This window comes from Ascidia mentula, chromosome 5 (assembly GCF_947561715.1).
Source record: "Ascidia mentula chromosome 5, kaAscMent1.1, whole genome shotgun sequence".
Taxonomy (NCBI): Eukaryota; Metazoa; Chordata; class Ascidiacea; order Phlebobranchia; family Ascidiidae; genus Ascidia; species Ascidia mentula.
Window position 1 is genome coordinate 3,566,383 of NC_138570.1, and position 18,617 is coordinate 3,584,999.

An 18,617-nucleotide genomic window follows, 5' to 3' on the forward strand; every position below is an offset into this window, starting at 1 on the left:
TGTGTGGCGTCAGTCAGTATTTCAGTGAGTTGTCAGGTTTGGTTTGTCTGTTGGAAGGTTCTCTGGCTGGTAAATTGTAGACAATTATGTGTGACTTTTGTAATACTTGCTAGAAATACCAGGGGAATGTATTAATGGTTTGAATCGTAAAATTAAATTAGTCATTATTCTGTTTGGCCTGGTCATGAAACGGCACAATATTATATGTATTTTGATAATCTTACTCAACCATGCTTCACACAGGTAGGCGATATGGTGTTTTAGAATTATTTGAGCTAACATAAGTTTTTTGTACCATATGCAACTTACACTTGTTATTCATTATATTTTTCTCACTTTTGTTTTCTGTAATTATTTTCAGCACCTAACACAGTGTAACCTACCTTCATTAACTTTTCTCATGTAATGTAAAAAAAATTTTTTAACCTTATGGGTGTATCCTAATCCTAATAAGCAGATAGGATATTTTGATTGCTCATTAACATAGTCTTTCTTTTTGTCTTGTGTTTCCAGTCCTCTGGCAGAAAGTTCGCAGCCCAAAACTGATGATCTTAGCAACACCACACTGGATGTACAAAGTCAAGTGGATAAATCATCAATGGACCAAGTTCAACCTTCCAGTTCTGAAACAAATCCAATTGACACTGAAAACAAATTCCCACAAGAAAACAGTGTAGATAGTAACACCCTAATCACTCCCAAAAAAACTGACAGTGTTGTTCCAACATCAGGGCCTAAGTCGGCTAAAAGTTTTCTTTTGAAAGATAAAATAGAAGATGAATACAGTCCCACAACAACTGAACCTGTTAAAGTTGTCAGTCCCGATTCTGATGGTTTGTTGGAACAGCCCGAAGTTGCTGTTGAGGAAAAAATTGTTTTAACCAAGCAAGACGACCGTTTAGAAGAAACTGTGGATGACACTGTGGTTTTGAATGACAGTAAAAGTACTACCAAGGAATCCAATAAAGAAGTAAGCCCTAAAATAATTTTTAATACATATGCAAATCTTCATAACCTTTAAGTTTTTAAATATTTGTTTATATTCTGCTCCTTAAAAAGTTAACAACTGCTTTAAACAAGTTTGGTCCTACACACTGCGTTGAAAGTTAATGGTAAATTATAGCAGACTTTATCAGGCTGTACTAAATTGGTGTTATATATGATCCAAGCAGTAGTACACTGACTTCCTTGACAACCTTTCTAGGTCTTTGGAAGTATATCTTTTGCAGGTTAACCAGCTCACTATTGAACCTTGACCCATTGTGACAGAAGGCACTCAGTGTCTGCAGAATATATGTTTGCCTGATCTTTGTACTCAGCTTACAAATATAAGTCAATGTGGCTTGTCAGGGATGTTTAATGCAGCTTAGTGGCAAATTATTCATACAGTATTTCACAATCTGATTCTGTCATACTCAGCTTTGGTAAGTTATTCGCAAGATTTCAGTTCAGTTGGAGTATTTTGGTTTATTTATGAATGTCTGCATTTTAATTTAGTGCATTCATGTGAAATAAGCTAGTCTTATCTAAATGCTTGCAATAGTTAAGAATTCTAGGCTTCTGTTGTAATTGGAAGGTTTCCTAGAGCCAGTGGTCCAGTAAAGTTAAACCTCTTCTATATATTGATAAACCTAAAAAAGTACAACCACCTCTGCGAAACAGCTTTTAAATTGAGAACATTTCAGTAAACCATTTCAAAGATGGTTTAAATTGTGTGTTCAACAGGCTGCTTTTTGTTTTACAGTGACATAAAAGATCCATCAAGATGGGTTTGATTTCAACATTGCTAGCTGTATGTTGACTTAGAGTACACAATGAGAAAAAATCTATCCTCAGTATTTTTTGAGCACACATATGTAATGGACTGTTTGTTGTTGTCAGGCATAGATGTTGTAAATCGCCGACAGGTCCTACCTGTATTTAAGCGAAGTTTAACAGAAGTTTTGCTAGTTTGTTTCAGAGTAAACAGAAAATGTTTAAAGTGCTGTACTAAACATTTTTTATTGAAATATTTTCTCTGTGTAATGTTTATCATCCTCAATTGTTTCCTGCAAATGTCGGAAGTCATGCAAGCGATCCATATGTCTAATGCCCGTTCTGCAACACATTTTTTCCTTCTTCATTGCTGTATGGAAGTGCAGGGACCAGCTTAGTATAACTTTATCTTTATACCTGGTGCAGAGTTTAGTTATTCTGAAGTCTAATAAGTACAATTTCACAGGTTGTAAGTTGTCTTAGAGTGTTTAACATGGTTTTGATCAAGAATAGAATGAAAGTAGAAGCATAGCTTTATCAGACAGTCTGTGGATATAACAATCAATGAATGCCGTTGCTGTGAAAATAGTCATTCTTCCCCTTCTTGTTTGCTGTTTAGTTGCCAACTCTGAGGTTTGTTATTTTAACCACTGTTGATTGTGTTTCAAAATTTCCATTTCATGCTGTTGTTCTGTCTTTGGTCTTTTACCTATAAATGCATGTGTGAATTTCAATATAATTTTACATTAGACTTAATGTAGTTAATTTAAGATATGCTATTCTGACTATGTCAGTAAATGTTTAACGAGTTCATCTCAAACCCTGCAAAAATTCTTTCAGGATGACAAACGCAATATTAAGGAAGAATCATCAAATGAAGTTGACGATTCCTCCAAAGAAATCAACAGCACAGCTGCAGAAAATGCTCAGGTATACCAATTACATTTAAATGTTGCGCCTTATCATCATACCATTTGGATATTTCGTCTTGGGTTGTGATCAGTTATTAAACTTGTATATATATAGGTTAAAGAGGAATTAGTTGTTGGGGAAAAAGTGGAAAACAAGCAAGAAAGTAAAGAAGAAGAAAACGCTGAAGTTGTGGTAATTTTAACAGTCAAAACCATAATTTTTGTACCTCATTTAATTAATTACTAAACGTATTTGTTCCCATAGTAATTGTTGTATGTATTATATATGTACTTCAATGTGTTAATAAAGGTACCGGAAAATGATGGCAAACAAGATCAAGTTTCAGAAAAAAAAGAAAATGAAGTTACAGGTATATATGTGAAAACTATTCTCAATGATTTTATGCCACCAATTTATCTATGCGTAGATGTGATAGTAACACTATGCTTTTTTTTATCAAACACAGAGAATAGAGACAGTGAAAATCCATCAGAAGAGAAAGAGTCTGTCGGGAGTGAAGCAGATGGCTCAGCAAGGTTAAATGCAAATATGACAGAATCAAATGCGGAAGCTGTCGGAGATGGAAAAACAATTGACGAAGGGACAAAGGAAGGTGAAACTGCAGGTCTGTTCTGGTTTTCACATACCATTTTTTATGATGTCAATTTTTTTTTTTTTAAATAAGAATGATTTGGTAGTGTGATGTCAGTAAGATTCACTAGTACCAGAGTCAGTTATTTTTTGCGACAGGGCGGAAACACACTTCTCACAGTTAGTCACACTGGTGGTTCTGTGAAAATATAAAAATGAGTGCCATGTTGCATCATTGGTGTTTTTGCCTTTTGCACTATCGCTTACCAAGCAGATCCGTTTGGCCATAGTGCGCTCCACAGGGGTGCCATGTTGTTTTGACAAAAGCATCTAATTAGGTCTTAAATAACATTTTCATGAAAAATTGCAAATGGTTGACCATCTTTTCAGTGTAGGTGAAAGGTGTTCAATATTTGCATGTAATGCTGCACTGCAGCCCACTCTGTAAACTATAATTCATATATCCAGTCACTCACTTTTTGTTTCCGTACAGACGACAAACAGGAACATGTTAAGCTGGAGGTTGATAGCATTCAGTCCTTCGAGGAATGGAAGAAAAAACAAATACAAGACCGTGTATGTTGAAATTAATTGCTCATCTCCGTAGCTTAGTCAATATTTGTATTTCCTTGATCTGGTTGTTTTGGGTCAGATGTTTTTTTATTCAATACGAAATATTTTTTATACATTTTCCTCAGTGGTTGCCAATCTTGTCTACCTTTATTGCTTTTGGAAAATTAGTTGCAACAACCACTTTTGTTGACGAAATTGAGTAAAAAGACATCGGTTTGCTGAAACACCATCACATATTAAATGCATCATTCGAAACCTGTGATGTATATCACTGCGAGGTTTCTAAAAGGTATTTCCTGTCAACAGGAAGAAGCTGCTGCTGTTGATATCAACGTCTCCTCGCAGAGAAAAATCAGAACCAAAAAAACTCAAGTCAATTATGCCTCACAGGACTGTGGAGCAAAAATACTTGCACACAATCCAGAATCCAAGGTCAGTCTTGTGTGTTTGATCTTATCATTGCATGTGTAGTACTAATTGTATGTATGTACCTTTATTTAACCTAACCTGGCAGCCTTGCAGATGTATTTAGTATTCAGTAAAATATTTGTAAAACCACATTTAGCAAAAACAGACTACAAGGCAAAATAAATTTTAATCTAATTTCATATATAGTGTAGCTTTTATGTGGGGTGCGGCTCGCGGGATATTTTTGCATAACTTACATTTCCTGCCACTTATTGCAATATAGCCCTCTGGTTTTATACATACACTTGCAACCTGCACCCCTGCCATAGAATAAACCTTCCCTCGCATCTATAAACTGTTTGCAGCTGACCATTTAAATTGTGAAGCATGGCTTTGTGATAATAGGGTCAAGCGAATCAATCTGAAATCCTTTGTCAGCTATTTAAAGATTTGTATGCTCGAAATGTTCATAGTGGAACAAATAGGCATCGCATGAGTTGTCTCAGACATGTTTTGTGATGGTGCATTTGCTTCACTTGACATGAACTAATTATTTGCGCAGCACACCTCTGCTATTTTGGATGAAAACAAGGATATGTATATGCTGAATCCGTGCTCTGCTAATATTTGGTTTGTTGTGGAGATGTGTGAACCGATACAGGTAGTTATATATGTTATTTGTATGTGTGGATTTAAAAGGGATATATTTTTCTTTGCCATTATTTTCCGCTTAGGCATTTTTTATGTTTGAAACTGGAATCATATCATGGTTATTGTGATAAAGTTAGTTTCATCATATTTATTTTTGTTGTATGTTTTATAAAGTGGTTGGTCATTTTAATTCTTTAAAAAGAAATCTTTACGATCTTCTTGTGATATGCCTTTAAATATGTTTGAATTTTAGACACCTGTCATTTTCTACAATGGTAGATGTTTTGTTTACAGTGTATACATTCTTTTCTTTGAATTCCTTTATTCTTACCTTTGCAACAACATGGCCTTACTTTTGCAGGTGAGGCAACTCCAGCTAGCCAACCTGGAATTATTTTCGTCGGCCCCCAAGTTGTTCGGTGTCTACGTAAGTGAGCGTTACCCGGCAAGAGAATGGCACCAGTTGGGTAATTTTGAAGCAAGGAACGAGCGTTCAGTGCAAACCTTTCCCTTCAACCACCAGAATGACCTCATGTTCGCCAAATACATCAAGGTGGGTGCGATTAACGTGTACAAAAATGCCCAAGCAAGTTTTGTTGATGAAAATGTTAAGAGGTTACTATTCGATATACCGGTAAGATGTATGTATATGTTAAACTATTCGGATACTTTGAAACGTGCTGGATTTGTTTTGCACCATTCGCTTTAGGCGAAACATGGCTAATATTTCTAATTTACATTTAATATTCCACTTATTAATTTGCACTAGTTGTGATAGCGTGTTAGAATTTGGAAACTATTTTCTTCTGCTCCAAATGAAATTAAGAAGCCGTACGTGTTCTACTTTATATTTTAATATAGAGGGTATTGAAAAAACGTATATGACATTTGCCAATCATTTTTTTGCATGTTTTGAATTCTGTCATTCATTTAAATTTAAGAAATATGCAAAACTTGGCTCATAACATGTCTTCTCCATGTCTATATTTGTGTCCCTATTCCACAACTACCATATCGCCAGCACCCATAGGCGTAGGCGTCGATTTTTTAACGTTTTGTAAAATATTAAGGGTGACTTTTCCAGGTTTTAGAAACACGCAAAAAACATTTCGTCAGTCGTATCGCCCTAGACATCGGTAAACAACGCAAATTCCGTTTCGTGTCACTTTGTTACGTAACAATCGACGAGACACTTGTGTTTCTCATGATTGTGACGGTGATAATACAGGTCGTTTGAAACTAGCTTAACGCATAGTTTAATGTATGTGGTTTTTCTGACAATAATTTTTAATTTAAACGAAATCCAAAGGTAACAATGCATGCGTTGTCACCACTGTTTGTTTGGGAGGGGTGACATGTCACCCCAGTCACCCCTAAATCGACGCCTGTGTCAGCACCTATCCATGCGTAACATGTTAAAAGATAACAAGCCGCGCCTCCAGGACCGCCGTAGGGTAAATAACGCAATTTACGCCAGGCCACTGTTTTACACCGCAAGGCCACGTGGCGTGCGAACGCGTTGCCAAGTGTGCCTAGACACGGAACCGCCTGGAAAACTCGCAGGCAGTGCAAATTGTCACAAGGCCCGTAAACATGAGGTATATGCTTACTTTGCTTGGAGTGTGCAATGTTCGAGTGCCACTCGGTCGATCATTACCTCTCAAAACAAAGTCCTCGTCGATATTCGCATTGTGTCGCTGACGGGTGTATTGATTTTAACATCATTGGACGCGATTGCAGTTTGAAATCGTCACCCGAGGGTGTTGTTCGGTGACTTTGGGTGTCTCAAGCGTTTTTAGATGGAAGTTCGCTGTTTCTTTCGAAGAGCAAAACCACCCAAACCGCAAATAAATTTTTTTTTCTCTGTTAAAGTTATTACCATAAAACGACATAAAATTGCATCGACGCTTTTTTTGTGAAGAGCAAGTTTCCTTTTGTTTTATTTTACAATTACTTCATAACACAGTATTTACAGCAATGTTCAAACCCTGCTCTGCTGTTTTAAAATGTGAACCGAAAGTGTCCAAGCCTAGTTATGGCTGTGTGATAATTACGTCAACTTTAACCTTCTGCCGTCTCGCTCTCGCACAATGCGTGCAGAACATCACAATAGTTCACCAATGTCAAATTTGTGTGCGATAAATCACCAATGACAATGTAGCCGACGTTTTCAATCACCATACATGCAAAATTAATGACGCACGGCCTCTCGTTGAGTGTTAGATGTGAGCACGATATGTTTCGATGCACTCTGCTCGTTTTACCACATTTCGTACCAGCCACACTCATAAATGTTGGCTGTTTGGTGTTTGACTGCCAGACTGCACAAAGTATGCAACTTGGCTTTTTCGAATAAATTGCATGGTTGAAAACCGCTGCGCAGTTGTGTACAATATAAATACCTTCACTCTGTTGCAGTGTTTCCCAAATTTTTTTTGTCCGCGTATCACTGCAAGGTTATTAAGTTGAGAAAGCCCTTTTTATGTGTGTTTCCAAATGTACAAAATAAGGCCCCATTTGACACCCATATGGAAAGTCTTTACATTGATCAAACACAAATTTAAAGTATTACTTATCGTGAATAAACCAATTACATACCGCAACTTATGTCATCGAATAAAACGTCATTAATTGTTCGTCGTTTTTTTTTCAGTTTGAGATGAAAAGTCATTTCGGCAACGAGCACTTCTGTCCCCTCACACTGGTTCGTGTGCTCGGAGTTTCGATGGTGGAGGAATATGAAGAGACGGAGGAGAAAGAGAACAAGAAGTCTGTTCCGGTGGATGAGGACACAGTTCCTATCGTAAGACACCAACTCTTTCATCCTCATTTTTGGACTAAGTTTAGGCGTTGTATTCAGCAGTTGATCACTATATAGTGATATGTCGTGTAATGTTAAGTTTTGACGAATTTTTGTGCCGCTTGCTCACAGTGGCCTGAGACTTTTTTGTAAGCCGTGATAAACAATATCGGTTTCATCCAAAAAAGTTTTCTAAAACTCTCTATTTATGTTGCTTAGCGCAACTTAAATGACGAACTATATCAAGGGAGCAAATAAATCGATCTTTTGTAGAGCGAAATGCGAGACGAAAACGTGGCCGTCCCGCAAGGCCAGGTCGACGAAGACGGAGTGTCGATTGGAAAAGTTCTCAACATCATGAAGAGCGCAGTGGGCAATTTACTCGGCAACGGCGTCGAATCAGACAGCAGCGACAATTCGAGGTGGGAGCTGTAATTACGGCGCAAATTTTGAGCCCAGAAACCGTAATGATATCCTGTTAGTTGTGGTTGATGATAGGATGTGTGTGTTTGAGTGCGCGGGTATTGATAAAATGTTATTGGTGAGGTGCCACGTCGATGTATTTCATAAAGTGTCACCAACAGCTGCAAGAAAGTCTCCTGGTTTTGTGCACAAATTGTGTGAAACGTATGTAGGCCTTTACGTTCACTATTGGGTTTAACAAACGTTAAAATATACGATTATGGTTTATTTGGACGCGGTATTCACTGTAAAATAATCAACAAAATGCTGCAAAATCGTATTGGAAGCGCTGTGGTAAAGATATTGATATAAAACATCGCAACGTGATAGGCCTTGGCCGATGTCGGCCTACGATGAAATGCCTGCACAAATATAACAGGTAAAACATTGTGTTGATTCAGCTCCTCCAACCAAACCGAGTCGAAAGATACAGTGAACAAAACACACGAAGATGACTCGTTTGACCCAAACTGGGAGTCCCAGGTCACCTTAGTCACAAACAAGTAAGTTACCCACCAGTACGCCTTGTAAATCAACAACAGAATTCGTACTCTATTATTTGTTGATTAGCAGTGTAGTGACTTGAAAACAATGCGCACTGTTTCGACCTGTTAGATCTCATCAGCGTAGTTGGTGACTGAGTACCGTCTAGACATAGACTACCCCTATACTTTGTGGTGACTTTGCGTCAATCCGTTTGGTACCAAATTAGGTACAAGCCCCTTGAGACGAACAACGAGAAACCTGATAGAGGTCGAAACAGTTTGCACTCTCTGCAGCTCACTAATCATTATTGCTGCTATATTTGCTTCTACTTGATCATTGAATTGCCATTGTAGTTCATAAATGTAATCAAACGTAAAACACTTTTCTGTCGTACTGTACTACGATCAGCGAATGTCTGCACTCTCCTAAAGCCATACCAAGTTGAGTTATTGTCATCTTATCCATATTTCTTCATTCCATGTGGTTCTACCGGACATCGCCTATTTTACAATCTGATTTCATTGGTGTTGTTATTTTTAAAAATATAGCGTTCGTCCGCCAAGTTTGTTCACAAAATTTCATTTCCTTATCAAAGGTCGGAGGTCGAAAGGCCCAAAGCTGGGTCGGACAGACCACTGGTGACCTTGGTGCAGACGGGAGATGGGCAGGAGATTGTGTATCTCGGGGCAAGTTCTGTCAACCCCCCTCCTATAGTCGACCTGGCATTTCTGAGTAAGCTTTCACATCACAGGTTCAGCGCTCACCTCTGCTGGTTCCTCGAGTTCGTGTACAGGTTCGTACAACTAGGGTTTATCCGCAAAATGTCAAAAAGATGTGTTTGAAAACAACATTTTATGAAATCATATTTACAAAGTCAAAGTAGATGACACATTTTTATATCATTGATAAGTGGTTAAAATAAATGGAAAATTGTTGCATTAAAAGTAATTTAAAAGGTTAACAGCGACAAAAATATTTAAATACCAATTTTTCGCTCTGTGTTAATGCATTGGAATATATATTGAACGCCGTTGCAGTGGAAATAGAAAACCAAATCACGTCATATTTGATTTTTGATGTTTTCTCATACAACCTAACAATTAGAGGGGATCTTGGCAATGTTTTTCAAATGAAAGTATTTTGAACAATCCCAATCCACATATACTGCTGGTATTCCATACTCATGTCATATATTTACTGACTGTACGCTATTTATGTGCTGGGTTTTTCCTCTTTAATCTATTCGGCATTCGGTTTATACAAGTTTTTTCAAGAATCGAGAATCGCTGGTCATGGATCTATGACGTAACAATGCACGCGTATTGCGCAACCGTTTTCACAATCCCGAAGATCCCGTTATTTTGACAGGTTTTTAAGCACGTAAATGTCAAGGTTCTTTTTTCGAGCTGTAAACCGTGCATTTGTGACGTGAACCTTTTTTATAGGGTTGCCAGCAGTTGGTTTTGTGACGTCAGTGTCGAAAGCGCTGGCTAATGTTTCCGGGTGTGATTAGATCCACGCGTTAGGCCTTACAAGAATTACGCGTTTCGTGGAATTTCCTTTTTCGGCTCTACCAGTATTTTAAAAAATAAAAAAAAATCAGATGTGCCTTAAAAATACAATTCTTTCGCGGAAAAATTAACTCCGATGAAGATTTAAATACAGCTTATAAATTTTTGAGACTATGTCTATACTATCCCACTATCGCTTACAGCCAACCTTCTGTAAATAACGCAGGGTCTCCATCCTATCCTGTATCGTTCAACCGCACAACAACCAAACTTCGGTGTCGCACGCATTCGTGGAAACTGTGCGGAAGCCGATTATCAACGCAACCACAAACAATGGCGAATTAAAAGTTCCCCAACAGAAGGACGAATTATCGGCGACATCAGGCGAACTGGATCACGTGACAATTGACCCCGGGGAAACTAAGTCTGAGTCGAACGACGGCGTCGATGCTTCCGCGGTTGCCGGTGAGGATAAAAGTCCTGGCGAAGATTCCAAAGCGAATAAAACGGACCGAAAACCGTTGGGTGACGATTCTGGCACCGAAGAACCAGTTGCCAAGCAACCCGAACCGAAACTGGCGCCAGTTGCAATTCCAGACGAACTCAAAGGAGAAACCTCGAAAGACCAGCAAAAGTGCCAAATTTCGGACGAGGTTAAATCAAATAGAGATACGTCATCGTCCAAGGCCCCAAATGATGACGTCATCCCCGATAAGCCACGTGATAACCACGATGACTCCAAAACAACACAGAACGACGATACTGTGAGCACTGGAGACGACTCGAGCCCGGATAATACACAGAACACTGTGACGTCATCTCATGACGTAAAAATTCCACCAACGGAAAACGAACAAACGGACGACATCCCGGCAATCGGTAAAGACACGGACACTGCGAACGCAGACAATGGTCAAATGGTGGAAGAGTCTGCGGAAAAACCGGAAGAAAACGTGAAGGATGAAGTTGGCAGCAGGGAAAAGATGGATGAAAATGCGGTAAGTTGTCAATTGACAATTACTTCCACCCAAGAAAATACTCAACACAGTAAAATACTTAAGGAAACTGAGGCGGACTTCGTTCTTCCGGCTCCCACCACCACCCCGTCTCCGTTAACCCCACAAGAGGAACCTGGTACCGCGATACCGCCACTTACGGGAAACGAATCCGCGAATTCCGAACAACAACTGAACGCCATTGTGGAGGTACTATACAGAAACACTGGCGTAATAAAAAAACGGGTTGTGGCGTCATTGCTACGTAACGTTGACGTATTTTCAGGATCAGGTCGTGATCAACCCCGGTACGAATCAGAAGGAATCTGTGTTAATGAGGTTGAGTAATAGGATCAGGGCGTTAGAACAAAACATGTCCCTCAGTAGCGACTACTTGGAGGACCTCAGTCAAAGGTATCGAATCCCTTTCCGAATCTTAAATTCGAATATGCGCACAATTGAGATGCAAAGTTATTTTTTTTTGAGTTTTATGTTGATGTAAAAATGTTTGAAGTGAATTGTCAATCTGGAATAACTCACACAGAATTAAATAAGCAGTTAGAAAAACTCACCGAAAACGTAATTGCCTTTATTATTCAAAAAACATTCAAGTTTGGGCCGAATAAACGAATTTCCACACAATTAATAAAACTATCATAAGCTTTTATTTAAAAAATAGAAATGTTAGGAGTTAATCAAGGACAACCCAAACGAACTCATAATTGTGTTCATCATTTTACAAACTTAATATTTTGCCGGGAATAACACAGTATTAACTGTGCGATATGTTTCAGGTACCGACGACAGATGGACGAAATGCAGAAAGCTTTCAACAGAACCAAGACGAAACTGGCCGAGGCTGCGCGCAGAGCTGAAGAAAGCGAACATAAACAGACGGAGGCGATCCATCTTGCCCACAACAAAACTGCATTGTTGCAAGATCAGGTGCCAATAATTGTTTTTATTATACCTGTTTGATGCTTCAAATTCGTGACACAATCTCGAGTCATCAAAGTTTTACCATAAAATATTACTTGTTTGTGAGTTGTGACGACACAAATTACAAAATACGGTTGAACGTACTGACTTACGTTTTCTGTCTAATCCGAGAACAGTGTTGGCAAACTGTGGCCAATTGCCCAGCTAAAACATTTACCATGGGCCACTGAGATATTTGCATACAAGTTTATAATTAATTGCTCTGCTGAAGCATTTCCAAAGTTTCTGCTTTAACATACGGGTCAAAAAAGTTTGGAAACCACTGTTCTAGAACTTTTGTTTCCTTAAAGGTATCGGATATGTCGGATGGATTCGAATACCTCAACCGACAGATGGTCGCCCGCCACCTCTGTCTTATGGCGCTAGAGAGTGTGGTACTCATCATCATCACAGTCACGTGCTTCGGCGCTCGTCAAATCAGGTTCGTTTTTTATATATAAGAAGGAAGCGTCAATCGCAGGAAGGTGTTGCAATAGTTTGCTGCAATGCTTTTTTTGAATCGAATGACCTGCAATGGTTTGCTAACCTTGGTGTATTTTGAAATCGAATATCACCAGAACAAAATATTCCTGTTGTTAGAAATGGCGACCTCTGTTGCAAGAGTTTGTGATTAAAAATTAGTCCTTTTGTTACGAAACAATATTTCACTTGAAATGCCGTCTGTACATTTAAAAAACATTTCAAATGTGTTAAACTATAAATGACATTTCGTGTATAATTGTGTCTGTGCCGACGTTAGTTTATATCCAGTATCTTGCTTATTGCTGTTACAGCGTGTTTAGGGTGTCAGCACTTGGCAAGTAACATATTCTTACGAGCCGAGTTCACAACCTTGTCTCTTGTTATAGGTTGGCAAAGCGCGTTGAGCGGGCTGAAAAGCTGGTCCTGCAACTATACCAGCAACACCCCCAACTTCCCAACGGAGACGTTCCTACCGATGACAAAGCCGGAATCAAGAAGAGGTTGGTGCTTTGTGTGCAACTCGCGATCGTCCCGGTTGCTTTTAAAACTCCACGTTCCGCTTGCAGAAAAATCGCTGTCAAACACGCTCCTAAAACCAATGTGGAGAGTCTTCATCGCTCGTCGCCATCGCGTAACGGTAAAGTGCGAAACTTTTCCCGTCCACCGCTGTCGCTTGGAGAAGGATGTCCTGAACCAACTCCCCTACGACGAAAAAGCCTTAAGTCCACTCTCAGCGTCCAGAAAAAGCACAGAGGCGGGGGCCAGATCACCAAGAGTCGGAAGATGAAGATGAACGGCGCTCCCTCGAAATCCGCCTCCTCCGCTGCGGGAGCGGGATGCGCAAACGGAGCGAACGGTTTCCATGGCAACAGGAGGGGCAGCTCCTCCGGATTGTTGACTTCCGACATCCTCAGACCCCCCCAACAACCCCCTGCGTCCAAAGGGCCCAAGACCGGGCCGAAGGTGGAAACCAAAAAGGTCGTGGCACCCCCCCATGTTTTAGGGACGGTTGCCTTTACCCGGGAAATCCCCCCCACCGTTGGGTGTAGGAATCACGTGCCGTGGGCTTCCCCAACTGGCGTGCTTTCGGGCAAGGCGAGGTAGAGGGACAAACGAGTTCTTTTAATCACTTATTTGGGCAATATCATCGGCTGAGGTGCAATGCAAACGCCCTGTGGCGGCGTTCCAGCAACTTAAAAAGTGTGCTGACGTCACGCCCGAAGATTCATTTTGCTCTTACTTAGTTATGGTAACGCATTGCATGGTGCAAATCCTGGGCCCGAAAAGTCTTGTTTAATTTGGGCAATCCAGTGAGTGAGCGTAACAAGTAGCCGGAAATCGATTTCTTTCATCCAATCGCAACTACACAGAGAAAGATAATGTCCGCCATTGTCGTGAAAGTTTTTCGTTTCATGGTCATTGCGATCACACTGCGCCCAATAGTGGCGGTGAGGGTATAACACAACATAACGTAGCAGCACACGTATTTAGTATAGCGCCACTTAGTAACCACGATATATACATACTTAGATTCTTTACATAGCTGCATATTTATTCAAGCCCGTCCTACCTTACAGCGCGAGGACGTTGTAGAAAAATGTCCAATGGTATTACGTTTATTTTTCGCCCAAATTGAGGCGCTTTCCGCTCAACACGTAATTGTAGGCTGGTGCTTCGGCGGTTCCGCTCTCCCTCGCTTTCAAATCCTCGTTTTCCTCGCTCGCCCATTCCCTCGATTTCGATCGTATTTTTTGTCGCGGTCGCTCCGCGAAAGGCCTTCTGTTGTGCGTGCTTCTCTCGCCGCCGTGAATGTATCTTTTCTACTCTATGTTGCGGTGCTTCGAATGTCTTCAAAGCTCGAACGCTTGCCTTCCACACCCGAGGTCCTCACAGTGAAAGTTAATAAATTACGCACCACTCTGCCGACCCGGATTTATTGTCAGTCGTTTTCTTAGCAGCAAACATAACCTGCCAAGTACGCAAGATACTAGCAATGTTCGAAACTACATTTCTAAAGCTAAATCCTGCAACACGATGGAGACTTTCACATTGGAGTTTTAGGATCAAGCTGTTGTTCCTATCATGTGGACGCGGTGACGTTGCAGTCTAAATTGACAAAAGTCACCTCTAAAGGATCTTTTGACGTGAATGTGAAATCTTAAGTTCGTTAGTAACCGCATTAAATTTTTTTTATATATGTATAATATAATTCATCGGAGGTGTTAAAAGCTAAGAAAATCTGTATTAAACTTCATTCTTGCGACCTGCGGTGATAAATCCATGCTGACCATATTTAAGGTTCACGTTTCCTTCTTTTAAATGTTCTGATTTTACCACTTAGTTTCATGCCCTTTAGGGGTTTGTCATAGTGGAGATATCATATTTGGTTATATGGAAAATAACACAGCAAACTGAAAAAATACACTTGTTTTATTTTCAGAACAGTTAACATGATGTAATTTTTTATTTGTTAGATGGCCAGAAAATATTGGTAACAGTCTTCCTTACCAGTAGGCACTTTACGTTTTCACTGTTAAATGCAAACAAAGGCACTCACCCATACGTTCTGGAACAAACCGCAAAGTGTAATTTGCGACGAAATTTACGATGTTAATATTACCAATCTCCAAAATGGAGCCAGCAGTTAGTTCGATTCACTATGAGGAGTTATAACCGACGTCATAAACACTTTGTCATATAATATAAAGAAGACTGTCACCATCACCTTCAATTAGGTATGATGAAAATGTTGTGTTTGCTCGTTTTAACATTGTTAAGTGCTACCACATATAAAATCGTCCGCTAATAAATCTTTAACTACTATCCACAAGAAGCGCCCCTGAGCTTGTAATGAGCCCAGCCTTAGAACTGTACGGATGTCACCAGCAATGAAGGCTCTTTTCTGTTTTGCTCCCTTAGAGATTAAATTCGGCTTTTCACAATTAATATAGGCTTGCACCATTTCAACAACAAATTGGACAGAAAATAAGAAAAAACAATCGACACTGTTCAAAATCAACGAATTAACATAAAACACCACAATGAACTTTCATATCGAAATGATTATGAAACTTGTTATTAAAAATGTGTAATTAGGCTGTAATAAATAAAGGCAAACCCACAAACAACGCTTTAAGACCATGGTGGACGAACAAGTTACGGTTTCAATATTCTTTGGTTGTGGTAATTGCAAGCATAACCCGTGTATGACTAAATAACTTTTGAGCTTTTGTGGTGACAATTTCAGTACATATTGATAACGGGCTTCGCTGTAGACAAAACTGCAGCACTTTGTATTGGCGTGAGTGCTTTGCATTTTTATTGATACGCTTACTACAAACAATACTCTACTCCCGCAAGTTTTGCTATCGCTCGCTTTGACAATAGCCGGACACCCCATTGTTGTTAATATCTGTTAAGGCAAAGGAAAAACGCCAAGGCTTTTGATTTTGTTAACCCATGGAATAAGCGTTACGCCGAATAAAATGAAAACCATGCCATGGAATAAATGCTCCAACCGGAAAAAAGACATCTTGAACCAATGAGGTGAGATGATAACTTATTTAATAGTTTTGTGCATGGGAGAAATCGAAGTGCTATTATTTTTAAAATGTTTCACACTTTTAAAATATTTCTCACTTTTAAAATATTTCATACTTTTAAAATATTTCATACTTTTAAAATATTTCATACTTTTAAAATATTTCAATCCCCTTTTCAAAAAAAAAATCACGAAGCGGCCGTTTTATGAGCACGAGCTTGCCCATAAGTGTATGAATTTATAACTGTGAGGTTTCTTGAACATGTTTCAGCTAAATGTTTTTGAGCTTTAAATATAATAAACATGAACATATATCTGAAGATAGTATGACCGCGTGGCAACAAAGGCCACTGTTTCTATTTCTAAATACGATTTACGGGGTTTGAGAACATTTTGTTGCTTACTAACTTTGCCATGATCAATTCTTATATTAAACCCGTTTATTTACGGCTTGATGTAAATATTCAGAAAACTGTTAGTGGCCAAAATTGAAAGGTTTCTATACAATATAACGTTTTGGAAGTATGAAAGGGCATATCAGTTAGGGTTATATCAGTTCGTTTTATGGAATTTCGGTGGAAGGGCTGTCAGTTTTACAAAAAAAGGGCATTTTAACAGAACATCATTCAATAGCGCAGTAGAATCAAAATGAAAAACACTAGCATCACTGTTCCATTCGATATTTTGAGACTTTTTGCTGATAATGAGCAGATGAATGTAATGATTGGCCCCACTTGTTTATAGATTCTATTTGAATAAGACACTGAAGATGATTTATAGCGAAATATAATTGTCTCTCACGAAAATTAATAGATTTTAACCCAGAAAACATATTTTCCCACTTGCTTGTATATATATTCTCTAAATTATTTTGCAAAAGGTCAGGGCTGAAAAGGGTATAGACATGGTGTTGTAAATTAACATTTTAAGTTCAATTGTACCATTTCCGTATTGTTGTTTTGTCATTTTTCAGTTGGTAACTTTTTGCTTCCTGTTAAAATGTCGACAGCGCCCAATAACCAACAAGGTAATATAGATTATACACATACTGTACGAAAATTTGCAAGCTTTCTTTTGGTTTTATATTTTTTCTAATAAATATTAAAAATAGCGACAGTATTTCATTATAACAAAACTTGAGCAGTGATGCAACCTATATCTTCCAATCTACATATTAATTGTGAATTTACGTGTTTTGTGTATAGGTCAACAACAAAGCGGCCATAAATTCAACTTCCAAGGTCCAGTTCAAGCAGCAAGCATCGGTGACGGTAACACTGTGAATATAGGTAATTTTTGATGGTCACAAATAGTACTGAATTGCAGAACTTGATCGATTGTAAAGCCTAACAGCTTTTTTCCTTGGCGTTTAGCATATTACCTGAATTTAATTACACACGTCATTGGCAAAATGTAAACACAAATTAATTTAGTTTGTTTGTTTTGTTTTGTTTTGGTTCGATGCTAGTAACTTGTTTTTGTAAATTTAGCATCATCCCCAAAACCAGACAAATGAAAGACGTGAGAGAACGGAGGATAAAACTGATGCCAAAGGTGGTACTGCAAATATTACGCAAATAGTAATCATACATTTACTAATACAAAAAATAAAAAATGTCAAGTGCATATTAAACAATCTTTATAAGTAAGTGCAATCGGAAGAGAGTGTATTAGTATACAGTGTACAGCCAGCTAGCTCAAACATATTCAAGAGCAACTTTAAACTTGCAACTGCGGTATTAAGTATGTAGATTTGCTTACAAAATAACAAATAGTTTCAACAAATAGAGCAGAAAATATTGATAGCAATCTTCCTTACCAGTAGGGATTTTATGTTAGCACCATTCAAACAAAGGCACTCACTAATGAGCATAGAACGCTCTGGAACAAACCGCAAAGTTTACTTGGCGACTAAATTCCCAATGGGAGTCAGTTTAAATTCACGATAATAAAATCGACAATCTGTGAAATGTGAAAAGCCAGTCAGTTCGATTCGGTAACGAGTGCAGATTAAACTGAAGTTATAGGCACTTTGTCATATAATATAATAAAGACTGTCACCAGCACACATAAAATCTTCAATAAGGTAAGATGAAAATGTTGTGTTTGCTCGTTTTAACATTATTAAGTGTTATCACTTATGCAAAATGGGTAAATGTGGATCGCATCGACATGAAAGCCAGAACTTTTTTTGTTCACTAAAAAACCAAAACGTACGAAATAGTTTTATATCCCTTATATAGGTTTTGGCAGTAAAGTATGTTATACAAAGAAAAATTTGACAGCTCAGCTTTTTTTGAATATTTTTTTTTGAACTAACACTTTTCTGTAACAAAAATTTCTTACAGGTATCGCTTTTTGTGAGCTAAATTTATTTAAAACCGATGATATTTGCAACTTAAAAGTTATTTCTAACCAATATTTCGAGTAACAAAATTTTGTTCCATCTAGCACTTTTCGTAACAAAATAT

General features: G+C 38.5%; 1 protein-coding gene across 2 annotated transcripts; it reads left to right on the plus strand.

Annotated features, from left to right (window-relative positions):
- The first annotated feature begins 67 nt into the window (after positions 1–67).
- Positions 68–14,531, plus strand: LOC145901724 (SUN domain-containing ossification factor-like). 2 transcript variants are annotated; one of them, XM_082989491.1, is made up of 21 exons: positions 68–243; positions 514–970; positions 2,596–2,685; positions 2,782–2,859; positions 2,977–3,037; positions 3,134–3,292; positions 3,752–3,834; positions 4,138–4,263; positions 4,802–4,900; positions 5,252–5,443; positions 7,544–7,693; positions 7,964–8,112; positions 8,554–8,655; positions 9,234–9,431; positions 10,376–11,147; positions 11,211–11,354; positions 11,431–11,558; positions 11,939–12,089; positions 12,434–12,564; positions 12,992–13,105; positions 13,172–14,531. In XM_082989491.1, the coding sequence occupies exons 1-21, from the start codon at positions 185–187 to the stop codon at positions 13,707–13,709; spliced, it is 3,981 nt and encodes a 1,326-aa protein (XP_082845617.1). In that variant the 5' UTR covers positions 68–184; the 3' UTR covers positions 13,710–14,531. The 2 variants fall into 2 exon arrangements, with proteins under 2 accessions (XP_082845617.1, XP_082845618.1); XM_082989492.1 differs by lacking the exons at positions 68–243; positions 514–970 and adding an exon at positions 2,173–2,388.
- Positions 14,532–18,617: the final 4,086 nt, after the last annotated feature.

Coding starts and splice junctions, on each gene's coding strand:
- LOC145901724 (XM_082989491.1), top strand. CDS start 185: ATGAAACGGCACAATATTATATGTATTTTGATAATCTTACTCAACCAT. Junction 5,444..7,543: donor TGTTCGCCAAATACATCAAG/GTGGGTGCGATT, acceptor TTTTTTTTTCAG/TTTGAGATGAAAAGTCATTT. Junction 11,148..11,210: donor AAAAGATGGATGAAAATGCG/GTAAGTTGTCAA, acceptor AAAATACTTAAG/GAAACTGAGGCGGACTTCGT.